This window comes from Amphiprion ocellaris, chromosome 9, assembly GCF_022539595.1.
Source record: "Amphiprion ocellaris isolate individual 3 ecotype Okinawa chromosome 9, ASM2253959v1, whole genome shotgun sequence".
NCBI lineage: Eukaryota > Metazoa > Chordata > Actinopteri > Pomacentridae > Amphiprion > Amphiprion ocellaris.
Window position 1 is genome coordinate 23,608,202 of NC_072774.1, and position 22,220 is coordinate 23,630,421.

The 22,220-nt window shown below is 38.6% G+C and overlaps 1 protein-coding gene across 14 annotated transcripts in view; it reads right to left on the reverse strand.

The window, feature by feature from the left end:
• Positions 1-22,220, reverse strand: part of LOC111579833 (focal adhesion kinase 1-like) — a 72,175-nt gene that overhangs the window by 26,986 nt on the left and 22,969 nt on the right. For 8 of the 14 annotated variants that reach the window (XM_055013567.1, XM_055013566.1, XM_055013569.1 and 5 more), the window contains 21 exons: positions 21,979-22,145; positions 17,505-17,592; positions 17,260-17,339; positions 16,207-16,269; positions 16,022-16,076; positions 15,639-15,779; positions 14,315-14,392; positions 12,686-12,793; positions 12,154-12,271; positions 11,692-11,722; positions 11,209-11,279; positions 10,918-10,935; positions 10,369-10,425; positions 7,899-7,919; positions 6,603-6,700; positions 5,216-5,300; positions 5,002-5,102; positions 3,281-3,396; positions 2,878-2,978; positions 2,706-2,795; positions 2,386-2,590 (listed from right to left, as the gene is read on the reverse strand). In XM_055013567.1, coding sequence (XP_054869542.1) covers positions 2,386-2,590; positions 2,706-2,795; positions 2,878-2,978; positions 3,281-3,396; positions 5,002-5,102; positions 5,216-5,300; positions 6,603-6,700; positions 7,899-7,919; positions 10,369-10,425; positions 10,918-10,935; positions 11,209-11,279; positions 11,692-11,722; positions 12,154-12,271; positions 12,686-12,793; positions 14,315-14,392; positions 15,639-15,779; positions 16,022-16,076; positions 16,207-16,269; positions 17,260-17,339; positions 17,505-17,592; positions 21,979-22,145 — 1,892 coding nt within the window. The remainder of the gene's footprint in view (positions 1-2,385; positions 2,591-2,705; positions 2,796-2,877; positions 2,979-3,280; positions 3,397-5,001; positions 5,103-5,215; positions 5,301-6,602; positions 6,701-7,898; positions 7,920-10,368; positions 10,426-10,917; positions 10,936-11,208; positions 11,280-11,691; positions 11,723-12,153; positions 12,272-12,685; positions 12,794-14,314; positions 14,393-15,638; positions 15,780-16,021; positions 16,077-16,206; positions 16,270-17,259; positions 17,340-17,504; positions 17,593-21,978; positions 22,146-22,220) is intronic. The other 6 variants (XM_055013563.1, XM_023287330.3, XM_055013564.1 and 3 more) reach the window with 3 other exon arrangements.

Below are 22,220 nucleotides of genomic sequence, written 5' to 3' on the forward strand. Positions count from 1 at the left end.
CAACTGGAAATATCTATTTATATTTTAAAATAAATATTTATGGAAATATTTCAGTTACAGACTGTACACGTACTGCAGTGAAACCGAGGACTGCATCATATAATGTTTCAGAACTGACTCTGGGACTTTACATTACACCTTATCTTGCTGCCCGATTCTCATTTTCCACAACAAATCTTCAAGAAAATAATATAATTATAATATAATTTACTCTGATTATAGGGAGTTCATGATGATTACAAATTTCCAGAGAAACTGGGATTTTGGTGTAAGAGACACATTTATAGACCTTCTTAGAGCTCTAACTGTGCACTTGGGCTGCAGGTTTTATTGTTTCTGCATCAGCATCAGACTGTTTTGATGCTTGATGCAAAAAGAAAACTTGCATATTTGCCATGACTGACCTACAAGAAACATAATTTAATCTGATTTTAGGGAGCTCAGGATGATCAAAAATATTCAGTGTTTCCAGAGAAACGGGGATTTTGGTGTAGAAAACACATTTCTAGACCTTTTAGTATAGAAACTGCGCTGGGGCTGCAGATTTTATCGTTTCTGCATCAGACTTTTTTATGCTTTATTATTTGTCTTTTACCTGTAAAGTGTCTTTGAATGTCCAGAAACGCACTATACAAATAAAATGTATTATTATTATGCCAACACTTTATGAAAACAATAAATATTAAGCTCATCAGACAAACTACATTTAATAAGCATCACTGAATTACATTTAAGCTTCGAACATGCAGATGTGCATGTTTTGGAACCAGTATCTAAATTCATAAAAAGGAATACTGCTGACATGTAATAAAGAAAAAAAATGAAGTTAAACTGGAAGGATCCTGATAAAAGCACCGACACTGTTCATGTGAAAATCCACTGAAGGTTCATCGAGTTTCAGCTTTTCATCTGAAACTTTACCTCCAGTGTTTTCATTTCTCAACAGGGAATGGCTGAAGCATCACTTCCAAAAAACTGCAGGTCTGTTCACGTCTCAGCAATGATGAAGTGTTGAGCAACAGTGTCTGGGAAAAGCTCACATCTACAGCGAAAATATGACTTTACCTGCTCAGTTTCGTCAGAGGGAAGATCTTAGATTTAAGTAAATACTGTCGGTCTGTTACAGAAAGCAGAGAAGGAAGTCATATTTTAGTATTTTAGTGTTTAAACTTACTGTATTTTAAAAAGCTACACGTAACTTGTTCATGTGCAGCTGTTTTTCTGCCTGTGTGTTGGAATTTTAACTGTGAACATCCACTGATTAGCATGAATTCTAAACATGTCTGGCTGAGATAAAACACAGAACATGTCAGTTTTATAGTCATTGATTTAGCCTGATTATTGACACAAATCTTCTTGAGATTTGCATTAAAACATTTTATTTAGTTTTGCCTGCTCCTCCTAGTAGAACCTGATAATCTTCCCAAACTGAACCATCTTTACTGTTACTAATAAGATGATCTTTGACTCATAGGTTTTAAAATTTCCACCAGCGACATCTTATCTGATCACAACACGCCCAATATTTAGTCCTGATGGAAAAATTAGTAACATCCAACTATGCATCATTCAACAAGAAGGTGAGGCGTGATTCCTCATTTATCTCTGTCATCATCACATCTGTTACCGTGCCAACCACAGTGTCATCAGCCCAGACAGGAAGTACAGTCTGTGTTTGGACAGTTTTGTTTGGATGTGAAAACTCCTTCACACCTTCCAGATACTACACTGTGCCTGATATGAATGTGATGAGAAGCAAACATGGAAAAATGTGAATGAAGAATGAAAAATGAAATATTATCTATAGAACAAACTTTACACGAGTCCCTCTTAGTTCAATATGCACACTTCCACAATGTACAGATAAGTTTTAAGCCACACAAACAACATCCAGTCTGTTGCTGAATAAAAATGTCTCTTCATTCCTATTTTCTACCTGTGTGATAATTTATCTTTAATGTCTTGAACCACCAGGTGAAGAAGTAAAAGCTGTTTGTTTGTCCCATTCACATGACTGAGGTTAATACAGATGGACAGCGACACCTGCTGTTGGGAAGGTATGAGAAAATTCAGAAACTGCTCCTTTAGCGACACCAGTAAATGGAAATAGCAAAGAAAAACATTACTGTGACTCTACATGACTTAAACTATGTGGTTTAGTGTATTCTGAGACTAGAATCAATGTTATGCATCAAACTGAGATGGACTGTGTTATGGAACGAGTTATTGGAAGTTTCACATGAAAAAAACTCACATTGGGGTAATTTCACTCACAAATACTAAGAAATCCAAAATCCAAAGAGTTTATGCTTCTTCCTTTAAGTAAAACATAAACAGAAATTATAGCTTAAACTTAATGATAACAAACCACACTCTGTTTATTACCTGAGTTGCGTTTTCAGTTCATTAAATCGTGGCCTCTTGCTGGGATCGTACGACCAACACTTTGTCATCAAGCTGTACAGAGTCGGAGGACATTGAGGCGGCATCGCCAGGCGCTCGCCGTTCTCTATCCGACCAATCACGTCATTGTTCTTCACGCCCTGGAAAGGCTTGATGCCATACATCAGAATCTCCCACATGCAGACACCTTAGAAAGACAGAAAATCCAATGAGAAAGACCAACCTAACGGCACAGAGTGCACATAAAACAGACTTGAAATGAAATCTGCGGAAATCAGAAGAAAACAGAAGTTTAAACTCACCGAACATCCAGACATCGCTGGCTGTTGTAAACCGTCTGAAATTGATAGATTCTGGAGCCATCCATTTGATCGGCAGCTTACCTTTAGATGCTGGAATGAAGGAATCTGATCAGTTCTGTTTATGTAAATAATAATGGAGCTTTAAACCAGTGTGTGTTTAATACTGAGCTACCTTTATAATAGGAACTATCTTCCATGTATCGCGACAAACCAAAGTCTCCCAATTTCACACAGTCAACTGTAGACACCAACACATTTCTGGCTGCGATGTCCCTGCAGAAGATAAAACAGAATTAAAGGCCAGTTTTCACCAGATAAGGATTCATTCTGATTTATAACAGAACACTGAATTTAACTGCATATCTCCTTCCAACAGGTGGCAGCAGCGGGTTCATATAGGGTACCAATGAACAGTATTCTTTCATATCTGATTGTTATTATGTGAAAGTAATAGTATATGGTGAACACTAAAATATATCCGTCATGTTGTGGTGCTGCAGCCACTTTGCTATCACATTTACAGCTTGCAGTAATAAATTCTTTAGTAAATGTTGAATATTCTGCAGTCTCAGTACCTGTGCACAAAGCGTTTGCTCTCCAGATAAGCCAGAGCCGTGCTGAGCTGGTAGGAGTACAGGATGAGGGATGCCAGGTCCAGACTGTACTTCCTCACCTGGAGAAATGATCGTAGCTGTGGAGGGAAGAGTGAGAAAAAAAAGAGAACAAAAAATGAGAGAGAGCAGCAACAACTTTCAAATCTACTTGTTTTTTCAGATGTTCTCTCCTCAGCAGTGTTCTCCAGCTGCTGGGGATCCTGAGGTATTCCCAGGCCAGATGAGAGATGTAAAACCTCCAGTGAGTTCTGAGCGTCTCCTCCTGGAAAACATCCAAAGGAAGGACCTAACCAGATGCCTGAACTTTCTCAGCTGGATCCTTTCGAGGTGAATCCACTCTGTTTCCTCTGCATGTCTGAACTCTTCACCTGATCTCTAACTCTGAGCTCAGCCACCTGACAGAGAAAACTAATTTCAGCCGCTCATACCCGTGATCTTGTTCATCTGGTCACCATGTAGAGCTCATGAACCATAGGTGAGGGTTGTATTGTGAGCTTCCCATTCAGCTTCATCTTCACCATGATGGTCCAGCACAATGCCTGCATTACTGCTGATGCTGAACCAATTCGTCTGTCCATCTCACGCTCAGGTTTCAAATCCAGAGATGCTGAAACTCCTTTATTTAGGGCAGGAACCCAGCCATGACCCAGAGGAAGTTATCCATCAGTTTCCATCAGAATTATGTCTTCAGACTTGGAGATTCCGTCTCTCATCTTGGTTGATTCACACTCAGCTGAAGACAACAGAACTACATCATCTGCAAAAAGCAGATTCGCCCCTCAGATTTGACTTCATCCTGCTTTCTGTCCAAGGACCAACTCTGGTGGAGTCCAGCATCCATCAGAAACATGTTTGACTTTGTGCTAAGAAAACAACTGGAACTATTCTAGACTGGAACAAAAGCTCTGACCTTGAAAAACAGACGACTGATAAACAGAACCAAAGTGAAATGAAGTATAAAACAAGGAACTAATAACACAAACAGAACCAGAACATAAATCTTTGTCAAACCAAATTAAGTGTGATTAATTACCTTGGAAGAAATTAAACAAAGATGTTTAATTATTTTACATAAAAACACCCAAAATCTGATTTTTCCATTTTTTGTTTTCACTATGGATCCAAACCAAACACAGTCTACAGCCAATGAAGCTTAGATCATCTCACAAAGAGACAAAATAATTAGAAAATGAATAAGTGATTATGTTCATTCACAAATTATTAGATTATTTTAATAGTAGAGTACAATAAAAATACAAAACACTGAAATGAAATGTGACAACAACAAGACTTTTTCTATATTTGTTTAAAAATCTAATCAGGCAACAATGCAAAATGTAAAATAAGAGACAATTATGTATTTGTGGAATGAGGAAAAAAATTGGATAATGAAAGTTATTAAAGTCATTCTGATGGTTCAAACTGAACAAAGAACTGCAAAAATCATTAAAAATAAACAGTTCAAGTGTTTGCACTTTAGATGTTATTTTTAGATTCTGATTTAAACTCAGACTTTTGAATTAATAATTTTTAAAATCTTATTTTCACCCGATAAATCGTAAGTTTTATTGAACAAACAATGAGGCTCATATTGTACAACACTCTCTTTGATGAAACTAATTTAATCTTTCTAACACGTGCACATCTAACAGCATTTTAATGTAAACCCCATCAGGTCCTACCTCTCCTAATGTGCACAGCTCCATGATGATCCACACTGGATTCTCAGTGATAACTCCCATCAGCTTCACGATGTGAGGATGGTCGAACTGACGCATCGTCACTGCAGGGAAATACAGAAACACTCACAAACGTATATCTGTACTAGTGAAACCACTCCTCAGTAACCACTGTCAGGTTTTATGTGGACAAAAAAAACAGTCTGAAGGAACCTACAAGCTTCCTGGAGGAACTTTTCTCTGACGCTGTCTGACGTTGAGTTTTTACACGTCTTCACTGCCACAGACAGAGCTGGATTCTCCTGCAAGAAATAAAGAGAAGAAGATTTATTCTAATTTTAAATATGACACAAAAATCCACATTTTTGTCTCTATAGAACTGTTAAAATAAAATGTAAACCTTGTGTGAAACTCCTCACAGGTAAAGGAGCATCTACAGCGAGTTAAATCAGCAAAGTTATTCAGATCTAACGCTGCTATGAATCACCATGGGGATCCTGGTTTCAGCTTAGGTTAATCTAACTTTAAAACACTTTATTTCACATCTGTCTGACTTTGATGAGCTGCAGGAACTGAGTGGAGACTGGAGGCTTCCCTCTGCACAGTTGCATTGAGAAGCCTGATTCATGAGGCGTTTAGGGGACGTTGGTAAAATGTCACATCATTAACAGTATGCATGAGAGGCACTTAGGGAAGATCTGTAATTTTTATCTTCAGAAAACATTTGGATTACAATCTCTCCCTCTAAACTCTGAGTCTCTGCAGCTCATCACCAACTCAAATAATTTAACATTTTGTGCAAAAAAGATATGGTGAAAAACTCAACATTTATTGCACACTATAGCCTGCTCAGGGAAGGAATCGGGATTTCTGCTCTCAGAGAACTGATGGTCTGAACGTAATAATTTAAAAAGCACCAAAAAAATGCTGAGACAGTTGACACAGCATCAACCTCACAGTTGTTCAGCACCAGGAATCAAAGAAGTCAGAAATTACAATAAATCAAACACTGCCTATAATATAATGAGATCCATTGTTGATTAACTCCCAGATCATCCCTATGAAGAAGAACAGATTAAATGCACAAAATAATTATCAGCACTCTGCTTACAGTCATTTTCATAACATGTTAACAATTCCCCAACGTGAAAATTAACTGGGTGAATCTAAAATATGTTCTAGTGCATCTAGATTAGAAGTGTTGGGTGCACCAGTGCAACCAATGTGAAGAGTTAAGTATGGACTGATTTTACTGCTACACAGTGGAATAACTTGGAAATGTCAATTTAAGTAAAAACTTTAAAATACAACATAAAAACATTTTTCTCATTTAGTTATGTCCATTTTTTTAGCCAGAACAAAGCTACGAGTCAAATATAAATTCATCTTAAATAAGTTTGCTGTGACTATGAAGAATTTTCAGTTGAACTGTATGTTTTCTAAATTTTTTTGCTTCTTGTTGTAAAAGTATGTTGAAAGAGTTACATATCAAACAGGAATTGTAAAGTATCTCCAGTACATACTGACAACACTGGACAGTCAGACAGAATCTATATGTGAGGCTAAAGAATGGCTGTCTACAGGCAGAGTAATAAAACTGTTACCGGACTGATGTAGACTCCCTGGTGGACGTCTCCAAACTGACCCTCACCGATGCAGCGGCCCAGCTCGATCCGATCCCGCTGAATCTCATAGTCCCGGGCTGGACACACAACACACACAGACATGAACACACACACATGAACAGAGGCTTCCAAATCAAACACACACAGATGCTGCAGTTTCCAAGCTTGTCAGAGCTCTTTCTAAGAAATATTCCTGTTTATTTCTAACTTTAAACACAGAAAATCTCCTTCACTTAAATATGACTCAGCTCGCTTCACCACAAAACTGAACAATGTGTTTAGTTTGCTTTAAAAGGTCCCAACCTTCTGCTCTGACAAGCTTGGTTTTATAAACTGAGCTCACTGTCAAACACATGCAACAGCATCAGCAAACCACAGTACACATGCAGAGTAACACAACAGCCAGTAACAGTGTAGAGATGAACATGAATCTTTAATGTGATATGGATAAAGTCAGGTGGGTTTTATAATACTGAAACTGACAGGATAAATTAAGACACATTCTTTGATCGGTCAATGTTCTTTTGGTATTTTTCCAGTAGAAATAAAAATGTCTAATTTTAAGAAGAAATAAAAATTTACATGTCTGTAATGCAGGCTGTATAAAGCTGCTGTCTGCTCTGCCTGACTCTGCTGACCTGACTTTGTCCATGTAATAAACACATGAATACAACAAACATGAAGATATAAATGTCAGTTTATAATAATAACTGCTGTATAAACGTCCACACGGGCGACTTTTAGAGACGATGATATGAAAAGCCAGCGATGGTCTAAATAAAACTGTATGGTAAACTTGGCCATAATTATTGCCTCTGAATGTCGCCCATGTAGCCTGAGCTTTAAAATAAAATCCAGAGCTGTGGTTACAAATGAAGCGACCAGTTTAGCGGTTTAAAATGTCACAATATACTCATGTGTGCTTCTATTTAAAACCTCTCACTGTAGAGAAACCCGCTCTGAGTCAACCTGCCTGGTTAAACTAATCAGACCCGTTACTCTGAGCAGTAAAATTATTATTGTTTTGAGAAAAATTTGATAGAAAATAATTAGTTCCAGCTTCTGTTTATGTCTTGAATCATGTAAAAACCACACAGGATCGATGTCTTAACACTCGGCTGAAGATAGCAGCAGTTTATCACAGAGGGGGGGAGGTCAGATCGACAGAAATAAAGTCTGAATTTATGCAAGCAAATGTAAAAAAGGGTCACAACAACCACCAAATCAAAGTGCCATCACAGTACAACCAGAGTCACGATTCGGGCCAGTCTTTACCTTGGTCTAGTCCATAGTATTCTGGGAAACGGGTTAGTGACAGGAGACAGAAATAACTAGCTGTGAGTACAGAGTTAGAAACTGTTGAATTATGTTAACTGTGAGAGAGATGCAGATGGATCAGAGGTACTGTATGTTAGTTAGGATTCAGGGTATTCCTACACATGCTAAACTCTGATTTATAGTGAGTCTTTATTGTAGCAACAGGTTTGTTCTGGCTGGAAATAAACAAAGGACAAAAGATGTTCAGACACTGAGTTAGAGGCAAAGATGAATTTATAAATTTCATGTGAACATTCTTCCAGTGCAGAAGTATATTTTGTCTTCCTAAGCAACCCTTGAGGGCTTTTCACAGCGTGGAACATCCTTATTAATTGACAATATTTTGCTTTGTAGACTCTGAAAACACTTGGACATGACTTTGTAGCCTTTAAACGTCTTGTAGCAGGAACTGTCTTAGTGATAAACCTGGCAAGTTACTAACTATAGAATCACTGAGTCAGCTGTAACAAAAACAAAAATCCAATAAATATATTTGGGAAAAAATAAATAACACATATAACATATTTTTTGTCATAAAATTCAGTCATTTTCAGCCAAACAAAAGCTATTATTCACATAAAAATTCATTATATCAAAATTTGGTGTCAGTATGAATAACCTAAGAGCCTGACTGTATGTTTTTTGTTGTTTTATTTTATTTTTTTTGCTTTTTGTTATGCAAAAATGTAGAAATAGAAATAACACCACATCTTACTGTCCCTTTGTTACTTGTTAATGTTATTTGCAGCCAGAAGAAACCTGCTGGTCAAATAAACACTCACTATAACTCAATATTTGGTACAAGTATGAATCATTTTGGGCTCAACTACAAGGAAATGTCTGTTATTACATGAAAATATTAGTGTGCTTTGGTAGAAAGTTTTGGAAAGTCTTGTAGATACACAACACTGGTCACTGTTAACCACTTTAGACAAAAATGTTTTAGAATGCAAACACAACTTATACACCAGATAACAGCTTAAAAACCTGTTTTTAATGCAAAAAAAAACTAAACTGTCAAGAACATTGGACATTTGTAGATTTCTAAATGAGTAATTGCTTCTCTGAGATAATGATTGTTCAGAATATGTTTTTATATTTTACACTGTAAATATTCAGTAATTTATTGACTCTCTCCATGTTCGTTTTTGTTTGTGTTCATCAAAAGCTATTATTTAAGAATGGTCAAAATGCAAAGCCATGTTGGGATTCTGCTGCATGGAAAATGTGCAGAATGTTTTTATGACACCAGGCAACATTTTGTGGCAGTTTAAACGGGAGATTTAGTTAAAATATTTAACTTCTGGGCTCCCATCCTGTATTACAGTGATACCTCCCATCTGCACTGCCTCCCAATGTTGCCTCTTTAGCTTCACTGCAGCATCGCAGTGAGCTTCATATGAAGAACAGCCTAAATCTGGAGAGCAACAGCAGCAGCACAGCAGGCCGTGATCATGTTTAAACTCTTAGTTAATCTAATTTTCTAGGTAATAATGCAGAGGAACACACATATGTGATGTCTCCTATTAAAAGGAACTGAAATAAGAGATCAGCAGGACAGAGTCATCTGAAAAACTACAATTCAGACAACTAAAGAATGAGGAAGGCGATTCTCCAAGACAAATATAAACTGTAGATGTAAGAATACACACAGTATGTGGTTTAAATAGCTTCCTCTTTTCTGGAGCATTACTTCATGTGACCACGGAAAATGAAGATTCATTCAAAGGTCAGTCACACTTTAATTCTAAAAAGAGCCGAACTGATTAAGTAACACACTGTTGATCACGTATGTAATTAACAGACAATATTCTGACTTAACATCAACAACAAGCGAAAAATGTTTCATCTGAAAACGTGGAGAAGTTACGGTCTTCAAGATGAGAAGCAAAGTTAAAAAGTTATTTAAAACGGTCTCACATGACTTTAATCCTCTACATAAGAGCATCTATTATCTGCTGTTAACCCAGAATCATCAACACTCACCTAAATATTTAGAATAATACCGAGAAAATGAGATCAAAGTCACATACTTATAAAATGGAGTTACCAATAGATCTCTGATCTAAATCCAATCAAACTGCAACCACTCAGAGGTCACCTACAGTAGCACCACAACACATCCTCGTGTCTTCTATCTTCTTTATTCATTGATTAGTTTTAATTTGATAAAATATCAGAAAATGTTATAAATATTAATCACGTTTTCCCAAAACCCAAGATGACATCCTCAAATGTCTTGTTTTGTCCACAAACAATAAAAATTTCAGTTTACTGTCACAGAAACCACAAAATATTCAAAATTAACAAGGTGGAGTCAGACAACTACTCAAACTGATTAATCGTTTATCCAAATAGATGTCAGTAACCTTCTCAAAGATGCCTGCAGACACCGGTCACATTAGCTGATGAATATGTTTGTACTTACTTGAAGGCATCGTGTAGGTGTCCTCCTCATCTATGATCTCAGCATAGTCATCCGTTTCTGCAGAGTGAAGAGAGGAAGAGTCAAGAAACAATAAATCTACAACTCAAAGATGACTTTTTTGACACAACGCAAGCCAATAATTGCATTTTAACTGCAAAATGCAGCAAAAATGAAAACTGCAATTATGTCCCATGAATCCAAATCAGTGCATATAACTTCAGCGAAAACTCCTTCAAAGAGACCAAGAGTTGAAGCTGCAGTAGTAACCTGGATAAGTACCTTTAAAAAACACCGTCACCATACCCGACTGCAGACACATGCACAACATTAAAGTGTAGCACAGAACAGCTGTGGCATGAAACTGAAGCGTACAATAGAGAGGAAGGCAGACAGCAGAGGAAAGGGGAGGGATGGAAATGTTCTGTCTTTCCAGAGAAACAAGCCAAAGAACAACAGGCTGAGTCATGATAAAAACAGAGATACTGAACCCACAGCAGCAGTCTCACTGTGTCAGAAATAAAGACGTTTAATAGAAAGAATGTTGTTTACCATCGCCACTAATGTGACCTGCAGAAGCCACAAGCAGCATGAAACACAACCAGAGGAGAGGAAGCATTAGTTTATCTGTAAACCAGATTAAAACTTTGTGTTATTTAATGCCTCGGTGCTACATTAAAGGCACTGTTCATGTCAGTGAGTCACAGACAGCGACAGTGACTAAAGCTCTCCAGCAGGACATCTGGTCAGACAAGGACTCTTCACTGCAACAGATGAGGCTTTATAAACACATCTACGAAGCCTTTATGTGGCTCCGAGCAGCAAGTCAGCGGAGGTTCATACCTGAGACACAAACAGCTCGGGTTCGTACGCCGTCCATCCGCTTCTCCATCCGCCGCTCATGGTTTGAAACTCTGCATCAGAGAAGAAAAAAAAGTCTTTTGTTAAACCAGAGAATTCAGCTTCTATCTGCAGCTCAGACTGTGGATCCAGAGAAGTGCAGGATCCTCCCACATCCTGTCATGTGTGCTGCTTCACAAATCAACAAATTAAGGACCTAAATGAGCATCTATAAGTTATAATATGAGCTAAATTAACAACTCAAGCATTTCAAATCTTTATCAGAATCAAGATGTCACTGAATAAATCTACTGTCAACACAAGATAAAATTGCAATCGAGCTAAAACGTGTGAACAACAACCACAAAATACAAGATGTGGATGCTTTCTTACCCATGACTAGATTAGTTTGTATTACAGTACACCAACACCTTGCTTCTGCTTCATTCTGCCCTTAATGAGTGTAAATGTAATTAGCAGACTTACTTTGGTATAGAAGGAAGAGCTCTGTCTCCCTCTGCAGAGACACAACAAACACATGAATTAGAACTTCATAAGATCTTGAAGGAAATTCTTGTGCCAGATATCGCTCAGAATAAACTAAATGACGTCAGAAATGGAGCCTAAAAAAGTAGAAATCATTAAGATATGAGTATGATGCATTACTGAAATACAATAAGTAAGTAAAATAAGTGTAGAACAAAAGAGTAAGAAGTAACGCTGGTAATTATACTGAAGTAATATCACATGTTCATGCTGCCGTTTCTTTCTACCTGAAGCTATTTTTAGAGGAGATCAGACAAACTGGATGTTCACAGACAGAGATGATGCCTTACAATCAGCAGATTCAGCCTGGAGGATTATTTACTGTGTGTGTGTTTTTTAAAGTCAAAGCAAACTGTGGGTGTGAAGTGAACAGAACAGTGTGATGTATCATGTGCGTCTTACCTTTGTGGACTCTGACGATGAACGAGTGAGACGCTGAGGAGACGAGCCGACAGTAGCCGTCAATCAAGTCGGCCATGTTTTCTGCTGTGGTCAGCGCCGCTGTAGTGACGGTGAGCGGCTGCAGACAGAAGGATTAGTGTCAGAGCGGACAGAGAGCTGCTTCACAGCGACACAATGACAGCTTTATTACCAGCAACATCTACTACCGAGCATGCACATCCTTGCACGTTACTGCAGCAGAGATGCTTCTAATACTGACCTGCTGCAAACACATTCAACTGCACATAGATGACTTAGTACTCGTTAATCATGTTTCCTGTTTTCACTACATCATTTGCTTAACTGTGTAGCAATACAACTTCAAATACATTTACAAAAATTCAATTTCTTGCACAAAGTTGGTTCTGCATCAGTTCCTGCATCAGTACATCAGGATTTTAAAGTGTAAAGTGGTTTTACTCCAAATCTAACAAGCAAATAGCACGATCAACAGTAAAGCTGGATAAAGAGGATGGATGTTGTGTGTTTTTACCTCCGGAGCTCCGGCCACATTCAGCTGCAACATGCCTTTCCGGTCCTTCTCCTCCAGAGCAGAGTACTGGATGGACTGGACCTGATTAAAGTTAGCTAAATGTGTAGGCTGCAGGGACAAACACACAGATGTGTTAAAAATCCAAAAGCACATCAGTCATACTTTGATGTAAGCCATGTAGTAAATTTACAGTTGAAAAAACATCAAGAGCGCCTGGAAAAAAAATTACAGATTCAGCACTTTGTAGATCACATTGAAGCAGCTCTTTAGTACAAAACTGATGTATCATTCCATTAATGCAGCAGTCATAATAATGTATCTATAATATACATATATATTACAAATACATCTGCGGCCTGAGGCATTAGAACAACATTATTTAGTAAGAAAAATAGCATCAGAACTCAGCGAAAGTGTCAGAAGTCGACTTGTTATTGTGGAGGTTGCTAAGGAGGCACTTCATGATGCTCTAAAACACTTTGAGGAAACCGGATCAGCTGAGTCCAAAACACAGCAGACTAAAAGAGACCACAGCACCAGAAGATCAATACGTCAGGCTTCACTCACTGGAAGATCGAAATGGAAAAGGTGTAGCTTCAGAGGACGATTAGCTTCCTCTGAACCACTCCTGTCTCCATCTGATCCCAACCACAAGAAGCTCAGAAAAGATCAGACTGTGCTACTGTAACATCAGTTAGTGAACAAGAAGCTGAAGTGCTGCTGTCATTGAGGTTAAAGGAGGGACGCCAAATATATTAAATTTATCAATGTTTCACTCAAACTGTTAAACTAGTATTTCTCTAAGAAAATGTTCTGCTTAATTTGAAACAAGAGGAAAACTGATGTGTGTCTCTGAGCCTCATGAATTTCATTACAGTTGAGAAGGTAAAAATCCCCCCCCTTCGTTAAACAACAACTCCTGACCAAAATTTGCAAGAAGGGAACTACAAGTGGATGCTGCTTCAATTTACAGATACACACATATTGCAAAAGTCATTCATGAAATACGACATTTATTAAATATAAAATAAAAAGGTTTTGACTCAGCTTTATGTCAGTTTTTTAATCTGGACAATGATTTGAATTACAATAATTCATATTAAATAGCATATATATTTATATTGCTATTACTATTCTGGACTCACTGTATGTTGGTGGCCTTTGTTCAGCTGAAATAATCTCTTCAAAGAATTCTATTTTTCCACAGTATCTGTGACAGTTAGTCAGTAATCCCATCAAAAGCCATCAAAGGCTAATCTGAATGTGTGTATGGAGAATGTGCAGCTCTGAGTCATTTAATGTAAAGATGCTTTTATAAAAGTGACATTTAACAGGCTGAGAAAGACCATCTGAGCAGTGGAGTTAGAGGTGAACAACAATGCATCATGCAGCCGTTTTCTCACTGTGACCTGGTGATCACACATCTAGGTTTTTCTGGCTTAGTTAAATAAAACAAGTGTCCTGTCTGTTTTTAATAAAGAATCTTTCCAGCCTGGAGATGAGAACATCTGACAGGAGACCAGCAGAGGGCAGCATGGTGGGATGTTACTCCCAGTTAAAGTCTGCAGTATACAGCAGTTAAAGCCTCCTTCAGATCAGAATTATTACCAGACTGAAGCTGATACTCACCGTTGAGCCTTTATCTGTGAGGTAGCTGATTCCTTCCTCTGGCCCGATAGCTAACTCCACCGATATTACCCAACTAGACTGGAACGGACAGACAGGAAGCATTAAAAAACACCACCTTTTAAAACGCTCTACTTACAAGGCAAAAACATGATGTGGAAATAATAAAGAATGAAACATTTCTAAAATCCTCCTGTCCTTAATACTAGCTAGCTAACTTTAAATTTTAACAGCCCCAGACTGGCTCAGCAGGCCATGGATGGTGAAGGTCTTGGCTGCTGCTGTTGTCCAGGGACTTAGTGTCACAGGTGCACAGACAGATGTTTCCCTACCACCCTGAGTGGTTAACACTCTGGGCCTGACACCTGAAAGGCTGCATCTGACACCATTCAGAGTGCTTTGATACCATCGGCACACACTGTATGATGGCTAGAGGTGCACATTTGAGAAATGGCGTGCAGTGAAGAACATCAAGTCTTTTCAGTGTTCTGTTCCTGAGGTGTTATGATTCCTGCAGGATCTGCTGGATGTTGGTGAGGCATTTTCCACTGTTAAGGTATACTTGGTGTCCATTTGGTCCTGCCATGTGGACTTTGGTAACGCTCTAGTCAGCCACCATTCTCTGATAAGGAGGTTCATGCATCTAAAGCCTTTGGTTCTCGTCTGACCACTGTATCAGAAGTGCTCTCTGGGCTGCCTTTTGAGAAATTAAACTGGGTTGACTTAAGAGGTTGCTTAAAACTATCTTGCTACTGGCTCTGACGTCGACAAATAAGAGAACTGAATGCTATGTCTGTGCATGAATCCTGTTGGCAGTTTTCTCAGAGTGTAAGAAAATGATGCTGCCTTTGTGGACAGTTAGTGAGTCTTCTATAGTTGCCACATGATGGAGCGAGATTCAGCTTTATACACTTCATCCTGTAGGAACGTTACGCTTCTACTTGGACAGAACTAAGGGGTTTAGGAACCAGCTGCAGCCTCCTCTGCACCTGCGAGTGTAACCTACCTGAGGAATGGCTGCCTCATGGGCACTGTTTAAGCATGTTTCGGTGAAAGAGGATATCTGCTGCTAGTTAAGCTTCCCCTCAAAATTTTACTAGATTTTACTGCCTGGATGTAGCTGCACTAAAGCCCTTGTGGTGGGAATGTGGTGGCGACCTGCCCAGGTCGAGGTGTCGTTAGGTATGGGCCATGTAGTCGTTTCTACTCTGTGTGAGCTAAACAGGCTCCAACCTCCCAACCCACCACGTTTGACTGCATTTACAGATTTGGAAAACTATCAGTTTTTACATGCAACATGATCTGCGTAAATTAAGAGTGGACTCACCCCTAAAGCACATTTGAAGCACTCTTTGTCGAAGCGGTAGATGGGAGAGAGGATCTCAAAGAACTTGTGGATGCTCTGCTCATCGTTGAGGTTAGCAAACTGCTTAAAAGTCTGCTGGATCTGCTTACGGAGAGCCTTCGCCTGGTAGAAAAAAAAGAGAAGAAAACATTTTCAAGAGTTTCTGTGGGAAAGTTGGTTCACAGCCAAGAAAAGCAGGTTTAACTTAATTCCACACAATCAGATAATCAGACATTTAGCCAGAAATCCTTTCAGTCATTGAGTCTGTTGGACAAACAAAAGAGTCACACTGAGCAGGAGGATGTTAGTTTCTGCTTCTGACATAAAAACCATTGAATGGTTTTGAAGTTTAATTATAATCTCACCTTCAGGGAGTCCAGCAGACTTTTAGGGAAGAACCTTCTCAAACCAACATCTTTCCTAAAGAAGAAAACAATATCATCATATTTATCACTCATTTGCCTCCACAGGATTTGTTTAAAAAGAACATTAAATTTAAATGAGATGTGACAAATTAACCAGTGTGGGCCAGAAAAGATTAGTGTCTTACTCCAGTAGTTCATAGTTGGATTTCTTATCCAGAGCGTTGCCAGGCATCTCTCTGAAGAACCTCCTGGAAAGTTCACAGAGAAACAGAGTTAAATGGTGACAAGAATTAAACAAGATTCTTTGTTAATTTGTTTGCTAAATATTATGAAAATCTTTCTATAAATGTGATACAAGGAATGACTAACAGTCGAAGTGAACTTTATGGTCAATGTCTCTACATGTGCAGTACATACAGAGAAACTGAGATGCTGTTTGTCACACAGTGCACAATAAAAAAATATAAAGAAATACAAAATGTAAACACAGAGTGAGTTTACAGACTGCAAATTCAGCCACAGGACTCCAGACTAACTGTTCACATTGGTTTCACCATCACATCATTTAGATATTTACCCTTTTTTATCAGCTCTTTTATACACTGGTAATTTCTTAACACATGTAAATAAGAAACAGGAATAAAGGAACAACAAAATTTTCGTTTCTGACTCTTCATGGCCTCGGTTTATCCATAATGGTGTGGGATGAGTTTCTTGGAGACACTGTGCTGTTTTGTGGATTTCAATAAAAAACATTGATGCAGTTTAAAGGAGGAGAGTGTGACCCAGAGTTATTTCTGAAACTAAAATTTACAAGTGCCCTCTAAACGCCTCACAAGGAAAGCATCATATCTGTACATACCCATAAATTCATCAGGCCTTGCACATTGTCTATATTATATCTCTATTTTCACTCTTATTGCACTTTTGCCACATCTGTATCCAGCTGCAGAACATGTACATTTCACCGCTGAGGGATCAATAAAGACTATTTTGTCTAACGTCCAGTAATTTACCTACATCCACTAAACAGATCACCAGGTAGCTGTGCACAGAGATGCTTCTCAGACAGGTGTGTGACCAGGAATTAGTTGGAAATGTCTTTTATCTACCTGGTGCAGCCTCCCAGAGACAAGCCAGGTAAATGTCAGGTGCGACCAGTAAGAATGTTTACACAGATTTCTGGTCACCCGTTGTTACACGGTGTGTTTGATGAGTGTGTACTTGTGATTTCTCACCTTATCTCCAAACAACCCAGTTTCAATGCAACATCTTGATCCACCTGGTCAGCTATATGCTGCATGTAGTCACTCTTTACCTGCAGAAACAGCACAACTCTTTAAAATCATATCTTTGTAGGTTTTACAGGGCAGCAGCTCAAGTTCAAGGCTGTGTAAAAGAAAATCATGTATCATGTATGTAGATACCATATAAAATGAACAGACGTGTGTTTGTTCCTTCAGTATTTTCGGTGTTTTCTCACCTGGTGATAGAGGTAGTTTAGAGAAGGTTTGTCTTCAGAGAAATGGCTGAGATAACCTTTGGGAAGGTACCGCATCCGCAGCTCATACCTGAGAATGAGAACAGTGAAGCTGAATAATTACAAATGTATGAACATAGTCAAATAACGTGTAGCATCCAAATTAAACAACTGTGTGACACAGAAACAGGAAGCGCCCGTTTATATCCAGCTGACCTAAATACACTGTAAAGACCCAGTTTGGCCCAGCTTCAGGAACAGAAGCAACAAAAGAAATGACAGTTTCAATATTCAAAAAAGGATCAGCTAACAGCAAAAAAATATTAGAAAAAAATAAAATTCTGAATTAATATTACAACACATTCCTACGGTTTAGAAACATCTTTCTCAAAATTGTCTATATATACTATTGTTAAAAAGTTTGGGGTCACAATTTCATGTTCTCCATGAAAACTCACACTTTTATTCATGTGCTAACATAATCGCACAAAGGTTTTCTAATCATCAATTAGCCTTTCAACACCATTAGCTAACACAATGTAGCATTAGAACACAGGAGTGATGGTTGCTGGAAATGTTCCTCTGTACCCCTATGGAGATATTCCATTAAAAATCAGCTGTTTCCAGCTAGAATGGTCATTTACCACGTTAACAATGTCTAGAGTATATTTCTGATTCATTTCATTGAGCTGGTAGAACACACAACACCACATGTTAATTAAAATGTTTGTCCTGCAAATCGAAAGGCGCCATGTTTTTTTTTTGTTTAGCTAAGACAAAACTTTATTAATCCTGAAGGAAATTCTTGTGCCAGATGTTGCTCAGAAAAAATTAAATGACACAACATAAGAAATGCAGTGATTAAAAAGGTAGCAAAGCAATAAGATATAAGTATGATACATTATTGAAATAAAAGAAATAGCTAAAATAATACTAGAACGGAACAATAAAAAGTATGATTACACTGTGGGATGCTGCTGCTGACCTTCTTCCATCCCACTGCTTCCAGCTGCCCATTTCCACCAGTCTACTCTGCATCGCCCTCACTACACTTGATATGCTCATCTAGATACTGTTTGAATTTTACTACCAGCTATATATGTAGTATATTTAATGCCAGAGCCGTACATCATAACAGTGAACTATGAATCAATTTCAATGTTAGCTTGTACTTTGTACATATCATCTATCTTATCATACATGTATCCAATTGTGTGTTATATGTTCCTTGTTCCCCACCCTCCTCCTCTCCCATCCCTCCCCCTCTCCACCTCTCTACCTCTTCTGTCCCTCTCAACCCGCCAGCAGCAGCAGATGGGTCCCCCACATAAAGAGCCAGGTTCTGCTCAAGGTTTCTTCCCTGTTAAAAGAGTGTTTTTCTTGCCACTGTCGTCTTAGGGCTTGCTCCAGGGGTTCAGGCATATGGATTCTGCAAAGCATCTTGAGACAATTTGACCTGTAATTGGTGCTATATAAGTAAAATAAAAATTTAATTGACTGAGGTAATAAGTAATATCACTCATGATAATGAAATATTGCACCAGAAAAATTGGGATGAAAACGAAATACTGAAACTGAGAAATTGTTAAAGAGAAAACAAAATAATATCTATCAACTATACAATATGTTGCAGCATGTTGGATTGCATCAGAAGGGACTTTTTACATGATTTTGCCTTCTGGGGGTCTCACATGGAGGTTAAACTGTCTGAGTATTAGAGACAGAACAGCACAGATGGATCTGATTTTGTTTGTTACTTTGCCAACACTTCGTCCTGAAACTGAAGCTGACAGATGAAGTTCTTTCTACTCACTATGTATTACTGTAAGTCTGGTGGCACAGTGAGATGTAGTTTCACATTTTGCTCATAGTGAACTAACTGAAAATGATAAACATGTCAAACCACAACTCAAAACGAGATTCCCACAGTTACATCTCTGTCACAGAAATACCCACATGGGCCATCACTGTTCATGGTGACATGTTATCTTATGACTGACGTATTGCAGCAGAGAAGAAGTGGGTCAGGAGAGTAGTGAGCTCCGAGCTGAATGTAGTTAGATAACAAAGCAGATCAAGGCTTAAGAAAGAATGAATAAAACATCCGTATTCTATAATGAATGAAGCAAAAAGAGAATGTTGGGAGAGAAAAAGTGATGTGTGCTTGAGAAGAGATGAGAGGAAAAAGGATCAAAGTGGAAAACGGTGAGGCCGAACGCAGGCGGAAGCTTGAGAGAAAACAGCAGCGACATGGAGTCAGCTGGTCCCAGAGCTGCTGCTGTGTTCTAACAATAGCTGAAGCTCCGCCGCCCTCCGAGGACGAGCTACAACCGCTGGCAGAGCTCTGTCGCTGCACGTCAGCCGTGTGAACAACTCGTTCAGCTGAATTCATCTCAATTTTAATGACGTTGGGTGCAGTGCATCAAATGCAGGACAAAGGACCGAATTGTAAAGCGAGCTGTTAACAATATCAACTGCAGGAGGCCCAGTGCCAGCAGTTTTAAAGCTGGAAGTGAAGAGAGCTGCAGCACAGAGAACTAAGAATGTTCTTCTCCATAGAACGGTATATTAGCATCAAATAAACAGGAGGAATACGGCTTTATGAATTATAAAATAATAAGAAGCAGAAGAACTATGCATTGGATGCAAGCAACGTTCACAAGCTGAATTTAAGTAAATGCCCTGAGGCTCGAACCTCCTTTTAATAACTACAGTATTCATAAAGGGATGATATGGATGAATGAGGAAATAGATTATATAAGAGCTTTAAATCTGAAGGAAATGAAGAAAGGTACTGTGTTGAACTCTCTATTATATACTTAGCGGTGGTACTATTATTTTATTGCTTCATATAGTAGTTCATATAAGTATCTTCAGATCTCACTGTGCAGTTTATTGAAGCTAACAAATGGTTTCATGGGTCCATAAATTATGTAGCTGTAGCTTGTGATGGAGCCCTATTAAATATTGTTAGCTAGCGGGACTGTTTATCATTACAATTAAATACAGAAACACCCATTTAGTTGTCCTGTTGTCTGATATTAACACAAATACTGATGATCTCTAGGGAATGTGAGTCTATGTATACCTCAGAATTACTTTCTGGTACTCCTGATGGAAAAAATGAAGGGAAAACAGGGCCTCAAATTTAGCTGTAACGGGATAGTTCCACCTTAAAACATACCCAGCTTTCTAAATATTCTAAATTGGACCTTAATTTACAAAATAAACATCATGATGTATTCAAAAAGTGTTGAAAACAGTGATTCAGACTGTAAACTCTATTGGGAAAATTGTCATGGAAGTAACAAATCAAAAAGAGTCATTTTCTAAGAGACTAGTACATTCCGTCTTCAGTTTTCAACCAGAAGAGTCACCTCCTGCTGGCCCAAAGAAAGAACGAAGGTTTGAGGCTCATTTCTCTAATTTAAGCCTCCTCTGTCCTTCATCGTCCTTCCTCTGCCCTGAAACCTGATCTCAGTGTGCCATCTTGAAGGATGCTATTCCTAAAATCTCAAGAAAATAGCAATCAGGCCGGAGTGACGATGAGGTGTTTTGTGAACTGAATTCTGAGGTAAATAGTCCCTTTATCTCATTTCACTAAATCGTACATCCCTGATTCCTTCTCACGTCTTTGAGATGCAAGCAGAGAGGTTTGTACCAAAATGAGACATCCTCACCTCAGAGCATCAGTTTAAAGCAATATTAATCAAATATGTTATGTGTATCATTTGTCCACTGTTTTATTATGACCTACAGCTGTGTTTCATAATGTATCAGATGAGCAGCACAGGGTTCATGATAACATATAATATACATAGTTAAAATTCAAATCACAACGTGGCAGAATATGATGAGAAGGTACAGGTGTCATAGATTTAACGCGTGTGCAGTGAAAAGTAGAAAATAGTCATGGCACAAAAAACACTACCATACAGATAAAAAGTGACATATTAATATTGAATATCATATACACACATTCATCAGTCCTGCTGTCGACATAGTTTAAATATTCAGCTGAGTGTTGCATCTTTTAGGTGTGGAAAAGACGTTATCGAGGACACGGTGAGGATACACCTGAATTCACCTTAGAATCATAATTCCTCATCCGTCCTTGATGTGCATCTTAGAAATTGAGACACCCTACGTTACGATGCACCAAGATTGATTTCCAGCCAAGAGGATTGAGGACTGAAGAGGCTGAAAATAGTGAATTAAGATGATCCTATAGGCTGTAACTTGAATGAACACTGTTCTGCTCAGACAGAGATTTCAACTCTCAGGTGGAACAAAAAATTGGACAAATGATGCAGCTGTGCAACACGTCACATTTGCTAGACATCAGTTTACAACCACGGCTCTGAGGCCAGGATGTTTCATTCTGTTAAATTTCCAGTTGCCTCAACTCCTCTGCTTGCACCTCTGGTGGGAGGAGCTAAGATGGGTGACGTACAAGGTGAGAGTCTTGTAGTTTTACCTCCATTCCTCCTGGGGGTGCTGTTTCTCATATTTCTCCCGTACATGAGACACGCCCAGATCAGGATGCAGCCAGTGGAGAGCATCAGAGTGCAGATGGGTCAGACGGAGGCCCAGAGAGGACACACAGCGCAGTTTATGGATCTCTGCTATCTTCTGGATGACGCCCTGTTGGAGTAGAAGAACAGGATCAGAGACATGACAGAGGGGACAGGTGAGCTGGACAGGTGAGCGATGTTAGAG